This window comes from Scardinius erythrophthalmus, assembly GCF_964197995.2.
Source record: "Scardinius erythrophthalmus genome assembly, chromosome: 12".
In the NCBI taxonomy this organism is placed as follows: Eukaryota; Metazoa; Chordata; class Actinopteri; order Cypriniformes; family Leuciscidae; genus Scardinius; species Scardinius erythrophthalmus.
Window position 1 is genome coordinate 35,150,870 of NC_138232.1, and position 26,484 is coordinate 35,177,353.

The window sequence follows — 26,484 nt, forward strand, 5'->3', positions numbered from 1 at the left end:
ACTCATTGCCTAATTTAAAATCTGGAACCTGAAGCAGAACCAGTTGAGACCCACTGCTATACCATTTATGGTTTCACTTTATTTTAATGGTCTTTTTAACAAATTCTGTTGACTATAAGTAATGTTACACCTACATGTCTACTAACTCTCATTAGAGTAGTAGACTGATAGGGTTAGGATTAGAATAAGTTGACATGTAGTAGCAAAGTTAGTCAGTCGAATGTTTGTTGGAGGACCATCACAATAAAGAGTTAGCAGATATTAAGCAGGCAGTCCATTAATACTCTAATGAGAGTAAGTTGACATGGAGTTGCAAAGTTACTTACAGTCAACAGAATATTCAAAAAGGACCATCAAAATAAAGTGTTACCCCATTTATTCAATAAATGTGATAGACTGGTTTGATTTACTAATTTATCCCATACAATTTGCAATTTGTATGTGCACAGAAAAAGTTCAACAGGTGCACAAGCATATAAATGTGTCTTCTTTCAGTTGAAGGAATCCGCATTGTTCTAAACGAGGGAGCGCGTGCCCATGGATAATAATTTGCAGAACACGCACCGCAGCCATGTCCATATAAGGGCTTTCCTCACTTCTTCTCTCTTTCTTTCCCCCTCTCTCTCTCTCCTGTTTTCCTCGCTCACATTCTCACCTGAGAGCATGCGCACTAAGATATTTAAGTGAATGTCAAAAAAAATGTAAAACATTCAAAAACTATTGACTACATGCAATCGCCAGCAGTGGATACACTTATAGGCAGCATTTCGTCATTTTTATTTTATTTTAATTGCTACTCAAAATGAATAAAATTTTGTTACTTAGCCTATAGTAATTCCATTTCTCACGGAATAGATAAAAAATGGCTTCACAAATTTTTTGTTGCTAAGACCACCACGAGTATGTGATTTCAGTTGCTTCTAAATTTTCTTCTAAATTTTAAATAAGTAAACAAACCATTTATAAATAACTTATTGATGAATCACAATTTCTTGGTGAAAACCAAGGAAAGCAACTATCACCTTGTAGCCAAGGACTGTTCGCCCACTAAAGCTGGGTTGAGCCTGGTCAGTACCTAGATGGGAGACCTCCTGGAAAAACATTGGCTGCGTCTTTAGGTACTTATTATGAATAAGTAAATTACTTCACAACAGCTAAAAAAAAGTATATTGTATGAATGAGTGTAGTATGAATCTAATCCGGACGTACTACATTGGCCATGTTGTCATTATCATGTGATGGGGACACTATACTGTCAACAACTGCCATCCTTCGGATAAGACCTTAAACCGAGGTCCTGACTCTCTGTGGTCACTAAAAATCCAAGGAAGTCTTGATTTTATGCACAAATATATCCATACACAGTTATCAGTGCAGAAAACTATCCTAATCAACTGGCCTTATTAGCTAGATGTGTCATATTATAAAAAGTCTTGCTGTATTTGTTCTCAAGCAGAACATGCGAGAACTGCAGGCCTGCATCTGGCTGCCATGTCAAATGGGTCAAGTGTGTTTAAAAGAGAAGTGCTCAAGCATTCTCCTGGAAACAGACCAAGAGTAATGCACTGAGACACAGATATACTCACGCAATGCAATACACATTTTCACACACAAGAACTCATTCACATAGGCACCCAGACATTCTCACACACAAGTTTGTATTACTTGACTGGCACAAGTTAAACAGACGGTGAGACTGATATTATGTCTGTCTCTTTTGAAGCTCTCAGTAGTCTGTTATGAAGTAACATCAGTCCAACAGAAACCCTGGAAAAGGCCAGTACACTGATGGAAATTTTTAGGTCGACCTCAGTCAAGGAGCTTCTGCAGAGACATGGAAAAAACGATGGCTGGTCAAATCTTCCCACAAACGGCTAGTCATGTGTGTGAGGAAAGCTGTTTTGAGTTATCCTTCAAGGTGAGAGAATATTTATATATCAAGGCTTTTCTTAGAAGATGATTCGTTTTGCAGCACCAGGTCCTATTCTTCTTAAATCTCATAATAAAGATGATAATAACATGACTCATTTCTCACATACATTGATTTTACCAAGTCTAAGATCCTCAAGAATCATTCCTAATGACCAGAGGATCCTGTAAATCAACTCAATTACAATGAGACCTCTGAAGGAGGCTTGAAAGAAAGTGATAAAATAGCAGCAAGAAGCCTCACTTCTCATGGCGGTAATGACTTGGAAGGAGGCGCAAAGGAAACAGATATAATCAGTCCTGGTTTGCTAGTTTTCATTGTGTTTAGTGAAGCTCACAAATCAAGCAAGATCTAATGCAAAATGACCAAACTCAAGATGTTTTTCCAATTATTTATAACTCATTGTGAAGGAATGTGATGTTGTGGTCAGAAATGAAAATAGCAAGACTCCTAGAACTAATGGTTCTTAATGGTTTTCTTTTTTGGTGAACTATCCCTTTAACTAATGTGGCAAAACAACATTGAATAATTTTTTAACATTCTGAGAGCTGCTTTCATGTATGAATGTTTATAAAATTCACACACTTTTCGGTTGCATATCGACTCTCTCTTAGGCTTTCAGTGGCCAGACCACCTATAGAAAAGCCAACATTGCACAAACATGCCATTATACTGTCAGAACAACTAAACAGAGAGAGATGAATTGATGCATTCTTCCTGGTCAACCATGAATCCACCAGGGGTTTGACAAACGGACTCCAAACAACAATGACCATCTCATTCTGTCTATAGTTTTGAGCACAGCACTTATGGCAGTAAATGAGCCTTAAAAAACTTCATCAAATATAAAAATGTCCCATTACTCTATTGCACGATAAAGCTGTTGCTGAAGATCATATTTACATGTGACGGTAGCTCTAAGAGAACAAACAACAGTCTGTTTCCCATCTAAAATACTCAAATCAGCATGGCTGCCCACTTTTGTTTTTGTTAATCAAGACCAGACAGCTAAATAACAGTCTTACAACCAAACAAGTCAAAGTGCCATTATCTTTTTATGCTGTGGGTTGGGGCCAAACTATTTCCCACAGCTGAATTGTGTGTATCAAAGGTATTCTAGATACAGTGTTGTGCATCAAGTTGTGTGCTCGCACCTCCAGGACATACACTTCATCATAACTGTATGTTGGATAACTAGTCTGTGGTGTTGAGTGGGAAGCTAAAAATAGTCAGGATACCAAAATTAAACATAGACGTCACTTCAGATAGTATGCACTCCTGAACCTATACCAACCCATAGAGCAATTTTCTGAGGAAAAAAAATAATTCTTAGAGAAACGGTTCAATGAGATATAAAAAAATTCAGTGGTAATGTCCAAACTTACTGGCATTTTTATGTTGGATCTGCTCGCAGAAACTGATTTCAAGTACAATCTTTGTTGATCCTGGAACAACATTCCAATCAACCAATCAAATTTGAGGGACACGCTTACAACCAGGGTTAGGTCCTTCTACATCAGTATTCGGCTATCATTTCCCTCTGATTTTAGGGATAACTTTTGGTTAGGGTTAGGTTTATGGGGTAGGGATATGGTTAGCATAATATTTTCGGACAGGAATGTTGTTCCAGGATCAACAGAATATGTTGACCCAGGAACGCGTCTAACTTTGCAAAATCAGGACGTGGGATCTACTCCGCATATGCTTCACCAATTAGCACAATGCTGTATGGTCTCGATGGAGATTTAACATTGGTGGAAAAGGAGGCTGAAGTCAAAGCAGTTCAAAGGAAGTTGGATTATCGCCACTTTCAGCCAAAAAGAGTTGAGCTGGCATACAAAAGAGACCAGAGTGTCTATGACAGACTGGCAGAAATAGTGCCAGTGCATTGGTACACCAGTCAAACTCAACTCTCATTCCTCTAGCCCCTCTCTTTCTCTCTCTCTCTACCTCTACCTCTCTATCTCTCTCCCTTTCATTTACTCTGGAGCGAAAACAGTCTAGAGAAAATAATGGTGTCATTTTCAACCTACTCTCTCCAGTGCAGATAAATATAGCTCTGGCCACAAAGGTGCCAAACCCATTAAGACACAGCTTTTGGTAGGAAGTAAGAAAATATCTTCTTTTCTTTTTTTTTAAGAACCATAAAGTCTGTGGCAAAGGGCCAAGGAGTGGTAAATCCAGATGTGTCAGCCTACGCATGCAATTATGACTTGTGTTGTTTTCTGCCACGCTCCCCCCCCCCCCCTTCCCTCCCTCCTTCCTTCCATCCTGCTACGTCGTCTGCCTCTTCTCGTGATTCAGGAGGCATCAAACGTCTGGTTATGTGATGAAAAGTTCGCTGAGTTGATGAGGATTATGACGGGCCTATCGTCCACAGACATGTCTCACAGTTTTCCGCTAGCCATTCTATTCCTGAGGCATTTGCCACAAGGATTTTCTGAAAACTGAATTGTGAATTTAGGCATCAATAAAACTACCAATGTAGCTTAGAATATGGAAACACGCACAAAAATTATTATACCATATTTTATTACTTTCATTTTAATATATTTATAAGTATAAGTATTAAGAATATATACGCATACTGTATATACACACTTTTTAAGTATATTTTACATGCATTTTACATATTGCTTACTTAAATATTTAGTTTCATATTGCTAACTTCGCTAGAACATCTTAACAGAGCTAAATTTAAAAAGTCATTAAAAAATGTTTTTTTCTGTGGTCATGTCTTATCTTGCCTAGAGCATGACGCCCCTGCTTGATAATGATTTGTATTGCTGAGATTTGTGCTTATGAAATGGACTGAATTCCACGGTAAACACAAAAGTAAAACCACAAGAGGAAGAGTAATCGCCTGCTAAGTTGCAGACACTATAAATGGAGGGTACCTCTGTCTGGATGAGATGATGGTTTGCTCTCACCGGAAGTGGATGCGTCAAGATTTTCAGCACTCCAGTCAGTCTCCTAATTATAGGCTGGTTGAACGAAATCTTAATTTTATGCATCTATAAACTCACCATATAATTAAGTCTACATGGCAGGCCTATCAACAAATGTAACACCTTCACATCAGAGCCAGAGATGTTAATCTTTCCTGACACTGCCCACACCCCACACCCCATATCTATAGGCCTGTATGTATGGAAGCAACTGAAGATCATGAGGTAATTTTATTTAAAAAAAGATATAGAACGCCCACCACCACCACATTATACAGACCGTCCACAGTAGTCAAGTCAAGTCACCTTTATTTATATAGTGATTTTTACAATAGAAATTGTTTCAGCAGTTTATAGTGATAACAGGAAAATAATGCAACAAAGTTTGTTTCTAGAAGAAAATAGCGTCATAGTCTAGCTTAAGTAAGTTCAGTGATGGTTCATTTTTTTTGTAAAAAAGTTATTAATTTAGTTCATTTATATATATATATATATATATATATATATATATATATATATATATATATATATATATATATATATATATATATATATATAGTCGCTCTGGAGAAAATGTCATCGTCCAGCTCAGTTCAGTTCTCATATAATGGTGTCAATGCAGGCAGATCAATAATATTGTTGATGAAATGTCCCCAACTAAGCAAGCCAAAAGCCAAAGGCAACAAAGGCTAAAGTGGCAAGGAACCCACACTCCATCAGGTGTCAGAATGGAGGAAAAAAACCTTGGGAGAAACCAGGCTCAGTTGGGGGCCAGTTCTCCTCTGGACAACTAACGAACAGTGTATGAATATGATTCAGGTAGAATTAAAGTTCAGAAGTCAGATTGGATCAGAACATTCAGAATATTTATCCAGTTCCATCTGGTTGACTACCTTCTTTGACCCCTGGCAGGGGCCTGCAAACCTCAAAATGTAAAAATGTCCACATGCCATAAAAGCCATGCAAAACATTGGTGGCCCTCCATTGCAACTGTAAAAAAACACTTATCATTTCCTCAAAAATTATAACCTATTATGTTGTCATTCGGTCCTTTAACAAATCAGATTTTGAAGGGAGCATTGTAATTTTAGCAGCATGTGGGCCACATCAGGATGATGAATCACTGTGTCATTAAGGCTATTGCATCTTATTCTCAAACTGCAGCACAAGGTCAAGAGTCCTTGATTGAAGACTCCAAAAGCTATCGACACACAGTGACCTGTACGTGCAACCATATGGAAAATCTGCATGCTACGCATGTTAACAAAAGGAAGGACAATGTTGTGGCAAGACTGTCCTTGAGTAAACATCGTCCAATTACTTTAACCTTATTTAATAGGATGCTGTGGCTTTTTACAAACTATAAGCAGGCCCTCTTGCCTGAAAATAGAAGCTTGTGGAAATCCGTGGGATCGGCCCGCAGACGGCTCACTGGAGCCTATCCTGTAATCTAATGTAGAATACCACCTACTCACCCCTGCTCAGTGACGTACATCCATTCATTTATGACATAATTCGTGGTACAGACTCATGCTACACAAACACAACTTAATGTTTATTGGCGTACTTTGGCTAAAAATATATTTGCAGGACTGAGTAATAATCGGGAGCTCTGAGTCCTTTATGAGTGTTTCTCCACAATGAGCGAGAGTGTTTAACGAAACAACATTTTTTTGTAGTGCCATCAGAATATTTGATATTTTTATACTTTCCACAGCTAATTGGGATCAGATGGAGCTCTAAAAATGTTTCAAATTAATAAAGCATTTTGGGTTTGGTTTTATACTCTAGTCTATACTGTCAACGGCACTGAGACTTTTTACACAGGCTCTGATAATTACAGTATGCCAATGTACCGTACATATGTCTCCATACATACAAAGCTGTCCTGGTATGTCTATATCAAAAAAAAGTATGCTTTATTAAACATAAACAGTTTAAACTTGTATTTTCCAAAATTATACTCTGTTACTGTCTTTGTTTTTTTTACTGTCCATGGTTTTGTTTATGACAAATGGCACAGCTGTCCTCCAGATGGGCAGCACTGCAGTCTGTATAAAAGAGGAGGGACAGTACTGTAACAGGGCAAAACCTTTTCTCTCTTTCTTTTTTGCAGTGCCTTCACAAATCAGAATATTTTCCTCCAGTATGAATTTCTGAACACATTAAAACAGAAAACATTAGGTCATGATTTAAAATAAGATGTTATTGAGAAAAGTCACAGTTCAATGAGCTCACTGTTATGAGTCCACTTGTGCTGTATTAAAATGGTCCAGAAAAAGATATTTCAGTTTTCTATTATGACAGAGATGCTCAGGCATCTCAGACACACCCTGACGGCCATGGCAAATTAAAACTGTAGGTTTTCAGGAAAAAGACTACGCTCACATTCGCACCTTTTAAACATGTCAGTAGTAAACTGCCTGGACTTTGGAACAGTACTATCTTCGAGTGTTGTATAATCTAACTCAGGCCCTGTTTACACCTGGTATTAAGAAGCCTTTCAGTCAATCCGATCACAAGTGGTCAACGCTAAATACAGGTGTAAATGGGGTCTAAACCGTTTTGAGCTTGTCCACTTTCGACCACTTCCAGAGGTAGTCAAAATGCATTCATTTCGAAATGCATTGCTTTCATAGTTTAGACGCTCATGTGGTCGAATGCGTTCGAACAGCCTCAAAAGACTGCCTACTCTCCACCTACACTCAAAAAAGTGCTCATGGGCATTCATTGGATGAACATAAATCACTCATTTTAGATCAATTCAAATATTATACATTTATAAGGAGATGTATTTTTGTTTTTTTGAAAAAATGTAAATTACCTAGGTTGTACATGTAATGAGAGTGAATTTACTTGGATCAATGACTGAAATTTACGTTTGTGGCCTGACCCCGCCTACTGCGCGTGTCACTGAGAGCTGTGGACTGTGTTCGAGAAACTTTTTTTGCCGCCATTGGAGTCGAGAACTTTCAACGGATCCTGTAATCGAGTAACGTTATTCAAGACATTTCTAACAATAACAATGCAATTTCATACCCATACAGTTAAAAAAGTATTTTACCCCTATGTACACTTTGTTAGGCGAAGATGTATTTCATGGTGAAAAAAAAAAACGTTTCCGTTGACATTGAAAATCAGTAGTTTTACCATTAGCTTTAAGTCTGTGAGATGTTACAATTGTCTGTATTCTGAGGTATACTAAAAAATAGTATGCGATTACTATATCATTAGATATAATGATATTATATATAATACATTATATTATTGGTTAAATTAAATGTAATATTGGTAGATTTCAAGTTCTATTCAAAAATATCTATTATTTGTTATCTATTACTATTATTAGATAATAATACATCCCGTCTATTTACAAATGAAATCAGTATACTAAAAAATTGACATTGAAATCAGTAGTATTCTGAGGTGTTTTGTGTATTGTTTAAACTATAATAATCTAGTTTTCTGGGATGTCAACTTTGTCAGCTGAAGACCTAAGTTTGGTTTGAGGACGAAAAACGTACCAAGCACAATGTTCTATCACTGTCCCTGATTTCTAAAATGCACTCACTTCGTTTGGCATGGTCTTGCGTCTGTCAGAGTAGAAATTTTGCATTTGAATGTAAATTGCATAAACTTATCTCTCCCATTAGATCGAAAGATCTGAAAAAGCCTGTACATTTACCCATAGACCCTCCCCGCAAAGAAATCAGTGGTCAAAAGTTGACAAAAGACAAAACACCAGTGATCTGATTGACCAAAACGTATCTTAATACCAGGTGTAAACAAGCCCTCAGTGGTGCCCAATCCTGTTCCTGCAGGAGATACCTTCATTTAAAGTTTAGCTTCAACCCTGATCAAACACAACTCAACCAACTAATAAAGATCTTCAGGAGCACTTGATAATTACAGATGGGTGTGTTGGATCAGGGTTGGATCTGAACTCTGCAGATCTCCAGGAACAGGATTGGACACTCCTGATCTAACTGATAGATTATGACCCAATGGGCTGCAGGTATGTTCTTATAGTCAGCAAGGAAAAAACAATACTAAATGCAAATAATATAATGTGTGACTAACCACATTATTGTAAGTAGAGAGGTCAGGAGAAAACACAAAACATTGTAGTTGATGTTAAAGGCCACGCATCTAATCAAACTCTACTAGCTTATATTTTGTTACAAATACAGCTGTTACTTCGTAACTTGTTAGTAATACCAGTTGAGAACCATCAGTTTTGTAAATAAATAAATAAATACGTTTGTCAGTTCAAGTTGTCTCAATTATCAAATACAAAAGAGTTTTAAATCAGAATGAATCAGACTACTAGACCATCTTCATATCTATAGTCTACGGATGAATGTGTATAAGCTAGTGTATAACAGGATCATAATATACTTTTAAAGGCCCACTGAAGTGCCTTGGAACGCGCAGCTTTGTATGATGCGTTGACGGAATTTCCACTGAAACAGGAAGGTACGGCGGGACATATTGAATGGCTCCTACCTATTTTCAAATAGCCAATATCTAGGAACCTTCTAGAGACTTTTAATTGGACAGAAGATGTGATGGGAAGCTGAAGCCCATAGTGATGTCATAAAAATCTGTGATCCATTTTAGCGGAAGTGAGAGACTGTAAGTTTTAAACCCTTATAGTGCGAATTTTGTCATTGTTTTGAAACACACCAGCTTATTAATAACCTTAAGGCTAACATATTCATACTAAAGGCTAAAAAACTTTTTTTTTTTTTCAGGGGGCCTTTAAAGGCATCTTTCCCAACATCTGCAGATTCAGAATCATCTCGTCTAAATGATACATTAGTAATAACGTTTGTATATTATTTTGTCCGTGATTTGCAGACTATTGCTTGTTTGCCGGCTCATTGTGAATTCTGATTCATCCCAGCCAGCCACAAGGAGGTTTGTCTGGACATGAAGGCATGCACCCCACAGCCAGGTGCATATGCAAAACATGCCGGACAAGCCCCACACACTTTCCCCTACAGTGGTCGACTTGTTAAAAAAGCACAGACAGACGCAGCGACATCTATTAGCTTACATCGGCCTGCTGAATTCACACAGTCTGCAAGAGCAGCCTGTTTTTGAGTGGTTTAACAAGGTCTGCTGTTGAGAAGAAACATTTCTGAGGGCAAACTCTCCGATATTGGCGGTAAAGCTTCTCCTCTCTCTGCTTAAATAGCGGACTATAAAAAGAGGCGTGAGTCTACTGAGACAATGCAAATTGAAATCTGAATTTGATTCTTGTGCTGTTGTCGTTGCTTTTATGAGCTGGTTTGTCTTTCTAGGGGGATACCACTGAGCAACTATAAAATAAAAAGTGTTGAGCCAATTTTTAAACTTGCACCAGTGTTGCATAACAGGCACAAGCAAGTAACCCAGTTCCTGACCACAAGACTATTATATGCACCAGTTTTTCCCTCGAGTCTGCTGAGCTACGCAGGTGATTTTAAATCCTTCAAACCCACATTATATTAAGTGTCTTTAACATGGACTAACATTTAATCATTTAATACAATGCACTTATTGTGCATGCACATGTTTTTACATACTTGTATTTAAAAAAATGTTTGCATGTAATTACATCTGTAATTCATTTCTTTAAGTACATCTATAATTACACTGTTGACCCTTCCCACCTCAATAACAGCAAACGTGTTTTGCAATAAAACATATTGTACCAATCATTTTTTTAACACCTAATATAAAGTGGGACCAATCCTTCTTAGTGTTATCGTCATGCTCCCAAGGTCCCAACCTGTGTTCTAAACAGGGGTTGTATAAACAGAATAGTGGCCGATCAATAATATTCACAAAAAAACAGTGCAACAAACTCCATTTGTGACAAAGTGATATGACACCAGGTGATGTTGAAATTATTAAAACAGTCTTCCATTTAAATATCTGGTAAGACAATTGCACATATCGCTCCCGCAAAAACAATCAAGAAGATTCCAGAGGTTATACCTCAACGTATTGAGCAACTGAAAATTGTCATTCATCCAAAAGCATTCAAAGTACATTTTATTCTTATATATATATATATATATATATATATATATATATATATATATATATATATATATATATATGAAGAGTTCAGATGCAAAAGCCTTTAAGTGCCATCTGAAATTTTCTTCTAGAATGATCATTTTTATCAAGCTTGTATATTTAAGTTAAGCAATTTCACTTAAATGACAATTAATAGGTCATTTGCATTGCCATTTAAGTGAAATTATTGAACTTAAATATACGAGCTTGATAAAAATGATCATTCTAGAAGAAAATTTCAGATGGCATTTAGAGGCTTTTGCATCTGAACTCTTCATATATATATATTGTGCATTTTGCATTAATTGGCTACAACCCATTGACCAATTTTTTTTTTATATAATTGTATTAGTAATAGTAATTGTATAATATTTTACTATTAGAAAAAAAGTAAAAACCTTAAAGTCCGCGTGAACCGGAAGTTGCAAACGACTTGTGTTGTGACGTATTTCCCAGTGAAAAGGAATATTGAACAGAGGGCAGGGTTTTACTCTAGCGCTCCTCCTCTCCATCTCTTGCTCATAACAGACTAACGGTTTGAGGGGAGTGGTTAAGCGTTTCCCAACCCAAGCCGTCAAACCTCCATCATCAGAGAAGGAACGCCATTCCAGACCAGAAGTAACTTTTCAGACTTTGATTAAAGATTACGACGGCAAACAATTTTTTTCTGTGTATTAACTTGCACGGATTAATTTTTCACCACAAGACTAGTAATATGCGCTAACAAAGTAAATAGGGTCAATTTTGATTTCAGTTGGACTTTAAAGGCACACTATGCGAGATTTGTACCTTAATATAACAGCTTCGAAATCATTTTGATGGTAAACAAACTTGTAATAGGGCGAATCATCCCGATAGCAAAGCGGGGGGGGGATGCCGCTGGCAAAACCAGCAATGCAGGTTTGAGAGGTGGCGCCGCACCAAATCTCGCGAGAATCACGACTTGCTTTACGGCACGACGTCGCTTACATCAACAACATATGAAGCAGCCTCTATGGAAGACACTAGCACGCATTTCAGACGTGAATCATGGCAGAGTCCACGAAGAAAACGAAGAAAGCGCAGGAAGAGTGCAGAGATGGCTCTGCGTGTGTGGTATTTACGACGGTAACGTTAAATACAAGTACTCCAGAGCGACTCTAGGGGTTGCTGTTTGAGAAAAACGGAAACTGCATAGTGTGCCTTTAAAATGAATCGCTACTATTGGTCACCATGCTTGGACTTTGGCAACATAAAAGGGATGTGCAAAATATACAGAGATTTCTTCTCTGATTGCACTGTTAGCTACTTTTTAGTAAATTAGTACTACACTCTTGATGTGCCACTATGTCCAAATTTTTGAAACTCAATATATCAGAAGGCCCTCAACAAACAGAACATCAAGGCAAGAGTTGTCACGTCTCCCTCATCAGTGCAAACAAATAAACTAAATTTGGCCTGAAGCACTTAGACATTACTCCACCACAGCTATGTCTAAGGCTGTCTGACCAGAGCCTTGGAACAGAGGTGAACACATTATTTCTTTCAACACTTGTGGACATGTTACATGCCTACAGACACACACTTATTGCTTTTATAAACAATTTTTCTGGGTAATAACATCAGCAGGACTTTATAGATAGACAAGAACCCATTATCGACTAAGCTGAAGATGTCAAATACCAATAACATAAAATATTTGTGGTGCTTAAATTATATGCTAGCTCCAACCACAAACCTCTGCTAGCGCTATTATTCTAATCTATTACACCGCAAAATGATGGATATCTTAATTTACATATCTTGTTTAAATAGAATCATTTGAAATATAAGTGTTAACATTGTAATACTTTTTCCCCCTAAAGCAACTGCTCTATGTTTCTCAATTGTTTGATCTCACTCTTTTTTTTTTTTTTACTTTACATCATATCCCATAGGCTGTTTAAAGATGAAATTGTCTTGTCATGTTGATCTAGCATCAGATCCCCACAACTAACTCATAGCATTGACTTTACAGACCGACTTCTACCTACAGTTCAATGTTTACCTGCTAGTCGCAGTTCCACAGCAGTCAGCACCTTCTTTCTTCAGATGGCCATGCTCCATTTTTATCACTGCAGTGAAATATGTGCAGTATGCCTTAATCTAAGACATAGGCTATACAGAAGCCAACAGCCGACTTGGGTGGAAAAATCACATTCTACACTTGGACGCCTACAATTTACACGCCATGAAAATGACTGTGTAATGAAAATTTCTGTAGGCCTACTGATTTACTAGACTGTTCCACTAATTACAAAGGGTGAAATACACAAGGACCAGAAGTTGAAACTAAATGTAAAGGGCAATTGTCTGTATACACCACTGAAATGCAGCACTGAGAACTGTGCAAGTATAGGAATAACAAGTAGATAGGACATTTTTACACTGACTAGGCTATACTACCCAGTCAGTTGGGAAAAATGTCTCGTGCTGGATGTACACAATACAGACCGCTGCTAATTTGCAGACTGTAGCGCGGTGATGTCACGTATTTGCGTCACGTATGTGTTACCACGTATGCGCAAAGTATGACGTATCATCTGTTTATAATATGCACGTGCGCCATACTGACTGTTGTTAATTGCGCATGTACAAGTTCATTTAAATCACTTTCGGATGCTGCTAGCGTTTGTTCGAAAGCGATGGATTCGATGGCAGAAAGTCAATAAGCATTATTTATGCTGTTTAAACAATTGTGCGTTTGTGTTAACGGCTTTTAATTGTAAGAGATGCCAGATTTTAAAAAAAGTAATGACATGTCTTATGATATGTATTAGCATTTGAAATGACAGCATTTAAAACAAATTAAGGCATGGAAGATGTCTTAAAATAGAACAGAAAGACTTTAATTAATGAAGTCATGTTGATTGTTGCTTAAAAAAATACTTTTTTTTTTGCGTTTAAATATTTCAGTTCACAGACAACTAGCAAAACATGTCAATCCTGGGCGATGGATGGAGTACAGCTGTGACGATATAAGCTGCGACCATTCTAAGCATAACAGGCCTACCAGCTTTTGATTAACTTCATCATTATTATTATAATTTAATTCTCAGGGCATTCCCAGACAACAAAACTCAAATAACTGCGGAGTGTTTGTGTTAATGGTAAGTCAGTGTTGTAACTAGTCACACCATAAAGTATTATAAATGCCCTACATCTGAAAGATTTTGCACGTGTTTTTTTGTTGTTGATCATATTAATCAATACTAAACAAACAGTTGTTTAGTATACTATTGTAAAAAAAATGTATGTCTGCTCTAATGTGCTTTAATTCATAATGTAGTATGCACTCTACATTGTAATGGATGGGGTGTTTTGATTTCACTGAAGTAATCCTTAATGTTCTTTTTCTTTCTTTTCAAATCCAGAGTGACATGCTAACATGCTAACTATAGATTGCAAATAAATTCATTGCATTTATCAATCTAAACAAGTGTATTTACTTTTTTGCTGTTTTTGTTATTATTTTAGAGTTTGTTTGTTTTTTAATACTTTAACATTTTATTAAAACATTATGCGCATGCGTTTTAAAGACACGTGACGTCAAAACACGTGATGTCACCGCGTAACGCAAATAAAACGCATGCGCTGTCACCGCGATATGGCGCATGCGTTTTAAAGACATGCCACACGTAACACGTGACGCAAATACGTGACGTCACAGCGCTACAGTCTGCAGCGTCGTTGGAGAATTATCTGATCTTGTTACTAGCAAAATTCCATATTCACAAATCTAAATATCTAAATGCTAAACCTCTCTTTCTTATATTTGTGAAAGAACTTGAAAAATACCTATCTTCAATTAAGTTGTCTGAGAACAAAAAAGCCTTAAAAAAACATTATCTGTTTGTAATTCTTTTACTTTTTTCAGTGTCATGTAATTCTCATAATTTGTCAATTTGTTTAATTTATATTATTCCCCCCATTATTTTGTTTTTTTGTTGTTTTTGTATTCTGTTGTTATCTGTTATTACTTGTGTATTGTTTTAAGCATTAATAAAAAAATTAAAAAAAGTACTTGGAGAATTTAGCTGTCCTATTGACAAATGTTTTCTGTATTGTTTCGATACATTTAAATGACTTGCACACTAGTTGGACTAATTTGTGTGTGAGTGCCACCTATGGGCCATTCCGTGAAATATTGAAAACCTATTGAAAACTATTGAAAAATACACAAGGAATATTTTGTGATACACATTCTTTACAAACATTTTCTTTGTTTGTTATGGTTGTTTTGTGACATATTATAGAGTGCCCTTTCCATATACATAATAAATACTTTATGTTCTATGGCCCTTTCCACCAGCATGCACGAGCAAGTAGCATAGGCAAGTAGCGGCAATAAAAAAACCCAATTTTATGGTTTTGTTAACTGAAATATGTATTTATATTGACAGTATCAGAGACTCTGTGAATAAGAAAGCTGTAAAAACTTTGAAAATTTGTACATTTTACAATTTATTTATTTGATTTTATATATGCGTCTATAATACTTTCCTCCCCCTGGCAATTGTTTTGTTTGTTGTAATTTGTATTTCAATCTTTGTCTGTTCCTTTTTTTTTTTACTATTTTGTTTCTTGATAACATGTTGTATGTTATAGTTCTTCGAGAAAAAAAAAAGCATAGGCAAGTAGCGACGCGATGACGTCACTTAAAAGCGCCACAACCTTCAGTACTAATACATAATTTTTCTCTTTACAGTGCGATATATAATTGTATCATTTCTAGACATGCAGAGAGCCGCGAAGTGTGCTTTGAGACCTGACCTTAGTCTTGTTTTCTGTCCATCAAGCGTAAGGAACTGTCGCGCAGTAAACAGAGGTATGTGCATGTATGTGTGAGCTCATGACAGCTGGATCACACACTGATGTCAAGAAAACAATTCCTCGAACTTCAGGTGTAATACTGCTGAAATTATTACTTTTAGTGGTAATAAGATCAGTGGGAAAAAAAAAATCAAAACTCGTTATTTAAATGACATGATTTTTTATTTTAGAGATTGTGTAGTTCATCTTAATCATCTAACAATTTCAGAAATTTGCATATAAGAATAGAACAATTTTTTTCGAATGCAGATATGTGAATGATGATACTGTGCCCACATTATTATTGTCCTCCTAATGTACTGAATATAAATGTACTAAATGGGTTCAAAATAAGGCCTGAAACTTTTTTTTTTTTTTTTTTTTTACAAATGGTCATTATGGAATTGCTTAGCCTTTAGAAAATTTTGAAATTGTGAAATTTAATTTTCTAAAAAAGTCTTGGGTGCACCAGACTTTACATTGTGGTCACTAGAGATGTAAGTAATGTAAGCACTAGTACTACATACAGAAATTCCCATGTTTTCATTTTTGCTGTTTCATAGTTTGTGAAGTGATTACTGTTATTTAAAAATGTGGAAATAGTAATAAAAAACAGTGAGAAGGAGTGTCCAACCTTTTGTATATTTAGAGGCAAAGTGAGTGTTCTTTGTCTTACAGAGTTATTGTGTTTGTGCAGTAAATGGCTCCGTGTTATGTAGAAGATACAGCGTCCTTCCTCCACCACGTGATGAAGAGGAGAAAGCCATGCTGGACAGTATGCTGAGAGTTGACCACGCAGGAGAGTACGGAGCCAATCGCATCTACGCTGGTCAGATGGCAGTTCTCGGAAGAACTCAGACAGGGCCTCTGATCCAAGTACTGAACGACAATCTAATGACTTTAAATGCACATATGCCAAGTTTAGTGGAATAACTGATGTAAATGTGCTTTTCACATCTGCAGCATATGTGGGACCAAGAGAAAATACATTTGGAAAAGTTTAACGAGATCCTGGGCGAGCATCGGGTTCGACCAACATTATTGTTGCCGCTATGGAATATCGCTGGTTTTGCATTAGGTACGTTTTTATGGATACGTGCTTATTTACTTGCTTTTGCACTGTAGCTTGTAATCATTTACTCTTACCTCTGTGGTTTCAGGGGCCTGTACTGCTCTTCTGGGTAAGGAAGGAGCCATGGCCTGCACTGTTGCAGTAGAGGAGAGCATCTCAGAGCACTACAACAGCCAAATCCGAACACTGATGGAGACTGATCCAGAGAGATATACAGAGTTATTACAGGTAATGTGTGTGCTTATACCAGTGCTGTGCTTGCACAGAAAGGGATTGATATACTTCAAATGAACTGGTGTGAACAAAATCTGGCCAAAACGAAGTTTGTTTGGGGAGTTCGAAACTTTCTGTAAAAGTTCACTCCGGCTGGTAAATGCCTTCAAACTACCATTGGTCAGTGGCGATTACATAATAAGGTGGGTGTGCTCTAGGGCTCCGCCTTCTTTGACGCAGTTCATTGTAGTAGAGGGAAGTTCGGATCATTTTACTGACTCGGATCTTTGAATCTCGTCATCAAAATGAACAAATCTGTTTCGAGTCATTTAGTTAATTTCAGCAAAATGTTACATGTTAGCCAAATTCTCCAAACACATCAAATGTTGATCGCATTTAGAATAAGAAAAAAATTGCAATGCAAGATAAAGGCCAAATTATGAGAAACAGAAATGATTAATTCATTTATCTTGGTCTTCTTGCTATGCAGTCTGTTAGTTTACCTCACCTCCTGAAGTTGTAGTTCATCCCGTGTCATCCTCATAAACTGAGCTATGCAGAGTTGATTAGTTCACGTTTCGAGTCTATCGACTTCGGGTTCGAGTCATTCGCTCATCACGTGACTGCCCCATATAGGCTGAGCTATGCAGTCGGTACCAGATACAGAATTGATTGGTTCATCTTTTGAGTCTTCGGGTTCGAGTCATTCGTTCTGACAAAAGAACGAAAGACTCAGAAGAATCAGACCCGAAGACTCGAGAGGTGAACTAATCATTTCTCTTTCCGGTACTGACAGCAGAGCCTCTATGGGACTGACAGGAAGAATGAAAGACTCGGACCCGAACCCAAAGACTCGAGAGATGAACTAATCATTTCTGTTTCCAGTACAGAACCCATAGGATGTTGCGCATGCGCGGTCAACACAAAATGAACGAATCACTGTCTGAGACAACTCAGTAGTCCAGAGTCATATTAAAGATTTGTTCAAAATGAACGAATCGTTCATGACCAACCAATCACTAGTTAATTCATTCTGTTCAGTCCGTCAAGGTCAGACAGTAATAACATGAACACAATGGAGAGCACACTTTCTCACCACTGCCATTTTTGTGGTGTTTATTTTGTTATTGAGAGGAAAGCGTGCAGCTATGGAAGCTTTTTTCCACCACAGAATAAAACATTTTAAAAGATAATTGTGACTTTTATCTCACAATTGTGAGTTTACATCTCGCAATTCTGATTTTATTTCTCAGAATTACGAGATATAAAGTCAGAATTGCATGATATAAAGTCAGAATTGCGTGTTATAAAGTCACAATTGCGAGATATAAACTCACAATTGCGTGCTATAAAGTCAGAATTACGAGATATAGTCAGAATTGCATGATATAAAGTCAGAATTGCGTGTTATAAAGTCACAATTGCGAGATATAAACTCACAATTGCGTGTTATAAAGTCAGAATTGCGAGATATAAAGTCAGAATTGCATGATATAAAGTCAGAATTGCGTGTTATAAAGTCACAATTGCGAGATATAAACTCACAATTGCGTGTTATAAAGTCAGAATTGCGAGATATAAAGTCAGAATTGCATGATATAAAGTCAGAATTGCGTGTTATAAAGTCACAATTGCGAGATATAAACTCACAATTGCGTGTTATAAAGTCAGAATTGCGAGATATAAAGTCAGAATTGCATGATATAAAGTCAGAATTGCGTGTTATAAAGTCACAATTGCGAGATATAAACTCACAATTGCGTGTTATAAAGTCAGAATTGCGAGATATAAAGTCAGAATTGTGAGATATAAAATCAGAATTGTGTGTTATAAAGTCAGAATTGAGAAGTCAGAATTGTGAGATGTAAACTCGCAATTGTGGAAAAAAATAGTTTGACCAGACTTGTCGTTCTTTATAACACTAACCTTCATTCAATTTAAACTTTCTGTGATATTTTATTCATTAAAAACCTGATACTGATAAAGCATGTGTGTTTGGGCTTCACTTAGAATACTTGTGCTTCTGGTGACTTCATCTTGTTTTAGTTTTTTTTGTACAAAATGCAAAAAGGTGGATATCTAAAATACACACTAAAACATAAACTAAATGTTTTTAATTCAATCAGATTATTAAAGAATTTCGTGATGATGAAATAGAACATCATGACACAGGATTGGAGCATGACGCGGAGTCGGTGAGTTTTATATGTGGGTTTCCTTGTTGGAATCATTGGAAATGTACGTTACATTGTTTTGCAGTATTGAAAAAGTATTTTATTAATTTGTTTGTCCCTCTTTAGGTGCCAGGATACTTTCTTTTGAAAACAGCTATACAGGTTGGCTGTAAAGCTGCCATCTTTATTTCTCAGCGTATTTAGAGTCATTTTAACAATGTATCACATGTAAATATGGTTTTGTTTCTCATTTATGTAAACAGTTGATGTAAAGAGAACACATTTTGAAAGTGTTTAAATGATGCTGAAAGAACTTTTGGTATCCACAAGTTTTATAATGAAAAAATTCAAACATAATATGCCCAAATAAATGTATTCACAAAATCATTGTTTTATGTTTTATTTGACCTGGAGAGGACATCCTTTACAGAGAGGCTATGACAGAAACTATAGCAGGATAAAATTAAATATGACATCATTATCACAGTTAAAAGTTTCTATTTTGATAAGACGTTTCAAGTAAAGTCAGATGACTTGGGCTTGAAGATTGAAATGATTGTAATTTGGAAGTAATGAAATATGAAATGCATATTATCGTGTATGTTATCCGTATGGCGTCACCTGGTGGTCAGAATAGGGAAAATTACTTAAAGGGATAGTTCACCCAAAAATGAAAATGCTGTCATCATTTACTCACCCTCATGTTGTTCCAAACCTGTATGATTTCCTTTCTTCTGCTGAACACAAAAGAAGATATTTTAAAGAAGGTTGGTAATTAAACAGTTGCTGGTCCCAATTGACTTCCATAGTATTTTTTTTTCCTACTATGGAAGTCAATGGGGTCCATCAGTCGTTTGGTTACCGACTTTCTTCAAAATATCTTCTTTTGTGTTCAGCAGAAGAAAGGAAATCATACAGGTTTGGAACAACATGAGGGTGAGTAAATGATGACAGCATTTTCATTTTTGGGTGAACTATCCCTTTAAAGGGATTGTCCACCTATGATGAAACTTCTGGCATCATTCTTTCAATCAAAGTCATTGCAAACCTGTATGCATTTCTTTCTTCTGTGAAACATAAAATAAGATATTTTGAAGAACTGTTAAAGAACAGTTTCGGTTCCCGTTACCTAAAAAATACAGACGTAAGAAGGGTTTGGAGTGACATGAGGGGGTGGACTATCTTTTTAGGGGTGGGTTATCCCCTTAATGCAAGAGATGTAATGGACAGCTCTATGAAAATCTACCTTGCTATGAAGGCCAGACCTCCAGAGAACATTTGTCGGAATATTTTAAGATCGTAAGAACAGCGGAAGACATTTACATGTCTTCATGTAACAAGCACTTTAGTTTACAGTGCATACGTTTCCTGGAAATAAACTCCATGACCTTGAAATTATTAGTACTATGTTCCAACATTTGAACTACAGGAACATGAAAACAGACACGAATGTAACATCTGACAATTATAAGCAGAGATTCTGTGAACTGAGCAGTTTGTCTTTCCAGTAAACCAATTTTTCCACGTCACAATGGATCAGATCACACAATGTTTCAGTGTTCGGATGACATCACCTTCCAGCCATACTGCTGCACACGGAGACAAACTACTGGTGCGCTCTAGTTCACATATATAAACAGTGTGTTCATAAATCATAAATCATGTCCCTCAGTTTAGCTCCTGTTGCAAAACACTCATAAATTGCAAAGGGTTTGAGAAGAGGTTAAACAACTGTCTGTTGTTACTGATTTTGTTTAGAACAGGCATTTTGTAAATGACAGCTGTCAAACCCTTCTGAGACGCCAAATTGCTTCATTAGGTGTGTTAATTTCTCAAGAATTCAGAATTCTCAGAATTCAGAGTGTTGATTTAAACGAATCTCTTGGCTTTTGCTAATAGACTGCTAAATAGTGTTTATTTAACTTCAACTACACATTAATGGCATTGGGGTCATTTGTTGCCCTATGCAAGAGTGCATTCTTCCTCCACTTAAACACTAACCTAAATATCAATGTCTCTAAGCACTGATTTGATATGTTGTTTTTTTTTTTACAAATTACATAGCTGTAAATAAGTTGTCTCTTAATAAGCATTGAAATTATTTCCTAATTTATGTACATTAATTTTTTCATTCACTGTTCACTGCAGTCGCACATCCATATTGATTGCCATAGTATGAAATTTTCAAAGATACAAGTTCACAATATATAAATCTAAACTCATTGATTGTAAATTGTTTGTTTCTATAGACTTCTAGTTGACCATTTCTCTATCCCCACAATGCCCCAACACGTCCGTTACGCTGTTGCCGTCATTAATTTGTTAAATATAGAATTTCAGTATAGGCTACTCTAAATATTTGATCTTCTGATCAAGTACTTAGCACACAGTGAAAACTTGCTAAAATACAGTGTCGGTATGTTAACAGGGACATTGAGGCGCTCATTGGCGCCCCCTTCAAGTTGGTGGTGCCCTAGCAGCTCTCTAGTTCGCTGATGCCTATAAGCAACTCTGAATGGCTTAAAGGGTTAGTTCACCCAAAAATGAAAATTATGTCATTAATGACTCACCCTCATGTCGTTCCAAGCCCGTAAGACTTCCGTTCATCTTCGGAACACAAATTAAGATATTTTAGATTTAGTCCGAGAGCTTTCTGTTCCTCCATTGAAAGTCAATGGACGGCATACTGTCCGTGTCCAGAAAGGCAATACAGACATCATCAAAGTAGTCCATGTGACATCAGTGGCTCGATCTAAAGTTTATCAAGCGGCGAGAATACTTTTTGTGCGCAAAAAGTAAACAAAAATAACGACTTTATTCCACTATTCATTTCCTTCTCTCTGGGCCTCGAGTGAGTTCGCGTAGTGTTTCAGCGTAGCGCGTCTGTGTTGTACGTCACACGTAGGCTCACTATTGGCCGACGCTGGTCATGTGTGATGCGTGTGACGTACAACACAGACGCGCTATGCAAAAACACTACGTGAACTCACTCGAGGCCCAGAGAGAAGGAAATGAATAGTGGAATAAAGTCGTTATTTTTGTTTACTTTTTGCGCACAAAAAGTATTATCGGCGCTTGATAAACTTAAGATCAAGCCACTGATGTCACATGGACTACTTTGATGATGTCTGTATTGCCTTTCTGGACACGGACAGTATGCCGTCCATTGACTTTCAATGGAGGAACAGAAAGCTCTCGGACTAAATCTAAAATATCTTAATTTGTGTTCCGAAGATGAACGGAGGTCTTACGGGCTTGGAACGACATGAGGGTGAGTCATTAATGACATAATTTTCATTTTTGGGTGAACTAGCCCTTTAAATACATGCAATGCATAGGCTACATATGTAATGCCTAAAAATAGTTTAATGTTAGATATCAAGTTTTTTAAACCTACCAGTTTTTCATGGTTTTATATTGAGAAGGAAATGGTTACTTAATCAAAACTAACAAATATTTTCTTGCAGTATTAACATTTATATGCTTTTGAAAAATGTGTTGAATATAACAAAAGAGGAAACAAAACTACAGCTGTCTAAATATATATATTTATATTTATACTTAACTTCATGACCCTATAACAAAAGAAAAGTACCAAGGAATCAAAATGTGCTTTTAGCTAGAGAATTATACATATAAATAGACAATCATATTAAGAAAAATTATGCAATGAATCATATCATCTTTGCCATGCACTTATTCTATATAAACTGTTGTACTCTTTTGTTCAGGGGAATTCTCTCTGAAATTGGTCTGAGATCCTCCCAGCCGTGATTAAAAGCATATTCAAAGGCATTGTCTGGAGACAAAAATTGTCTAATTACACGTCTGACTCGATGTAGGTGTCAAAAATGAGACGCCTAGTAGAGTATTGCATTTTTTTTAGGTGTCGAAGAGGAGACGCCCCATTTAACTTAAGTCAGGTTTGCTTAGGAAAAATCTACCACAATATTTAATTTTATTATGGATAATATGGAAAAATAAATGGAAACAATATTTTTTCCCATTGCTGCAGATTTAAAAAAATAATAAAAAATTGACATATACTGTTAGTCTGCCCCTCTATTCTCTGGACGACAGCAGAATTTGCACTTCTTAAAGCCCACCTGAGTCAGTCAGGGGTTTATTTCTGTTTTAGATTAATAGTGCTGACAGCTTCGTTGTATGATGTAAGATGTTTAAAAAAAGCAACAAGTATTGAACTGCGTATTTGGCATCTGGATTGTGTGACAAAATTACTATAACATAAAAGCATGAGTGATGAGAGTCCAGTCAAGCTGCAGGTGTTAATACCAGTAAACCATAAAACCGACAACTATCTCACTGTTTTAGAGAACAGAGAGGAAATACCAAAACTTTGAGTCAATGCACAGATGTGTTTGCATAAAAAACAAAATAAAAAAAAAACATAAAATAAAGGATGTTAAAATAGAAGTAAACAATGTTATTTACTTTTCTCCAAAAAAGGAAGCATTTTTTTCTTATCCCAACTCCTGTCTTCCAGGTGTACCTATTTGTCATGGACCATAAATGTATTTATGTAAGCACAGGATATATAGCATACAAGCAATCAATTTGCACTTATTACTGATAATCCCCTCTGAGCAATCTGAGGTTACCTTTTCAGTTGCAATGGGTTAAACCTACTTGGGAACATATCAACCTTTATGTCAGCACCCCAAATACTTAACCATAATGCCTCCTATAATAATGTCCCACAGTGCCAGAGCCAACAGTTACCACAGAAGCAGATCCTGTCTTTACCACTTCAGTCTGTCATCATAAATATAACATCAGTCTATCAGTTCGACTCAGTTAATCTCACTCACTTCTCAATCTGGTAGTGTGATGAGGCTTTTTTTAAATGTATGATCACTTCATCAAACATGGCAGATGTTAGCTACATAATAATTAGGTTTCCATGCAAGCACTGTGTTTGATCTGTTTTTCTTCTTCTATTTTTCTGCCCTAAAAGTGTATAAGAGTCAGAGATCGTGAATCATAGAGACCCCGAATTTGGCAAGATGGTCCCAAATGTGCACCACTATCTATGTTTTAAATCATAACTTTGGAACCATAAAGGCTATAAACAAAATACTCATAAAAACTTTCATTTCCATCTTTTTTTCTCTCTGTCATTTCCTGCCAAATAAAAACAACTTTTTCTGCATGAAATTTGGCACATGCCATCTTGAGACCCTTATGATTACAATTATCTAAGGAAGTTCTAAGCATCTAAGTGATGCAAATATAAAAGCCAATGAAAATTTGGGGTGTTGCTTTTGTGGTTTTCAAGTATTACTCGGATAAACCAACAAACATTGATGCCAGCAACTAGTCAGTTTGCAGCAGCCAATCAGTGCCGACTATTCAGAAATAAACATGTTTGTATATAGTGTCAAACTGAGGCTGTGTACCAAATTTTGTAAGAATCTGCCACAATGTGCTGCTATAATAAGCAAATTTTATATATACAATTAATCTGTCATTCTAATTTTTTTTGAAAACCCTACTTTTTAAACTCGTCCTAGGCTGTTTGTCCAATTCATACTAAACTGGGTATCCACCATCTCAAGATACTCCTGACAAATAGTTATCAAAATAATTTTGATTCATTTAGTTTGTTGTGGCGATAGGCTGATATATTTGTTGGTGTGGCCCGTGACAAATCGGCCTATATCATGTCCAAACTTCACAAAACATTGTGGTAATGGACAAAAAGACATGGCAAAATTGAAACATGCCAAATGTCATGAATTTCTGATGGTCAGCTGATGCTAACTGTAAATTCTATATGATCAGCCATTTATCTCAATAATACTGACAGATGAGTCTTTTTCCATCAGTTTGGATGGCTGAATATTTTTTCAGTCAGTCTGTTTTGTAAGTATCATACATTTTGTAAGCTCTTTTATTAAAACCTAACTTATAGTATCATTGGAGGTTCAAGACTTGATGACTTTGCAGTAAAAACACATACTATTTGGAAAAATGCAGGCACATGAGCCATTAGTGCTTGGACCCTGACGATTCAAAATGATTCAAATTTATTTTTATATTTATTTGTAATGAGCAGGATTACTCGCAAGATGAAGTATTTAAATACTTTACAATTTGTTTTTAAATTTGTCAAAATTAAAATACTTTAATTTGTTTATGAGGAAACATCCATCAGGAAACATATACATCATGCATAAAGACTAACTGATAATTATGCATTAATAATAATGTGGGTTTTGGATCCTGTGTAACTGTATGTCTGAGAAAGAACTGTTTCGCCTAAACTCACTTCTCAGAGGAATCCACTTTTATTGCGAGGAAATCGGCATCAAAAATAGGCTTAAAGAATTCAAAACATTATGGCTCCTGTATCTGTGAAAAATTGTTGCTGTAAATTTTGAGTACAATGGTAATATAAATCCACACAAACCATGAAAACTTTCGGATGCACGTCATTTTGTTCCTTGGCAACATCTGAAGCATCCAATAAATCCCTGAATGTTGAACACCCTTTCTAGCTCATACAAAATACCTGTATAGATTTGTCAGGTATTTTTATGCATAAGATGAAAGTGTGTCTAATCATGTTTGTACTGTAAACCCTAGTCTGCTGTTAAACTAATGTCTCTTCCTCCTTATATTTCTCTGGTTTATCACATAAACAAAATGCTGTTATTATTTACTCACCCTTATGCCATTCCAAAACTTTATGACGTTTTTACCACAACCATTATTCTTATTTTTAGACCTTGCAGGTTAATGAGTATATTATACAGAAATCTCTATCTATTAAAATTGATGACCAAACTGTGGCGTATATTTTGGCCACCACTCCATTAGTATAAGTGCATGAGTTGGGGTGTAATAACATTAGCGCAGAACAGGTGAGCATACGTATGAATGTATAGATGTTTGTCTTTGTAAGTCATGACATTGTTTGAGGAGCCTACAGTTGTGTTGGCACCTCCAACGGCTGCATTTCGGATCAGATGGGGCAGCTTATGTGAGGTCCCAGAGGGTGGCGTGACCCCAGGGAACATTAATCAATGGCTTTGACAGGAGTGTGGCTTCACCAGCATGACTTCAAGGCCATTCTGCTGCTCAGCACTGTCATGAGTTTGTGCTGGCTCTTCAAGCTATTTGCCCAAGCATTTGATAAGGCCCCACATGACCCAACTAGTGGACTCTAACATACACTTACAGACGGATCCCAAAAGAAAAAGTGATGTAGGGGGTAAAACTCTTGAA

The 26,484-nt window shown here is 36.5% G+C and overlaps 1 protein-coding gene across 2 annotated transcripts; it reads left to right on the plus strand.

Annotated features, from left to right (window-relative positions):
• Window positions 1-15,583: 15,583 nt before the first annotated feature.
• Window positions 15,584-19,616, plus strand: coq7 (coenzyme Q7 homolog, ubiquinone (yeast)). 2 transcript variants are annotated; one of them, XM_081381027.1, is made up of 6 exons: window positions 15,584-15,793; window positions 16,475-16,653; window positions 16,741-16,855; window positions 16,938-17,077; window positions 19,189-19,257; window positions 19,363-19,616. In XM_081381027.1, the coding sequence occupies exons 1-6, from the start codon at window positions 15,703-15,705 to the stop codon at window positions 19,438-19,440; spliced, it is 672 nt and encodes a 223-aa protein (XP_081237153.1). In that variant the 5' UTR covers window positions 15,584-15,702; the 3' UTR covers window positions 19,441-19,616. The 2 variants fall into 2 exon arrangements, with proteins under 2 accessions (XP_081237153.1, XP_081237154.1); XM_081381028.1 differs by having other exon boundaries at window positions 15,597-15,793; window positions 16,456-16,653.
• The last annotated feature ends 6,868 nt before the right edge of the window (window positions 19,617-26,484 follow it).

Bases quoted from the DNA above. Each gene is read 5' to 3' on its own strand.
- coq7 (XM_081381027.1), top strand. From the start codon at position 15,703: ATGCAGAGAGCCGCGAAGTGTGCTTTGAGACCTGACCTTAGTCTTGTT. The intron at 16,856-16,937 runs GTACGTTTTTAT...CTGTGGTTTCAG, and splicing joins TATCGCTGGTTTTGCATTAG to GGGCCTGTACTGCTCTTCTG. The intron at 19,258-19,362 runs GTGAGTTTTATA...GTCCCTCTTTAG, and splicing joins TGGAGCATGACGCGGAGTCG to GTGCCAGGATACTTTCTTTT.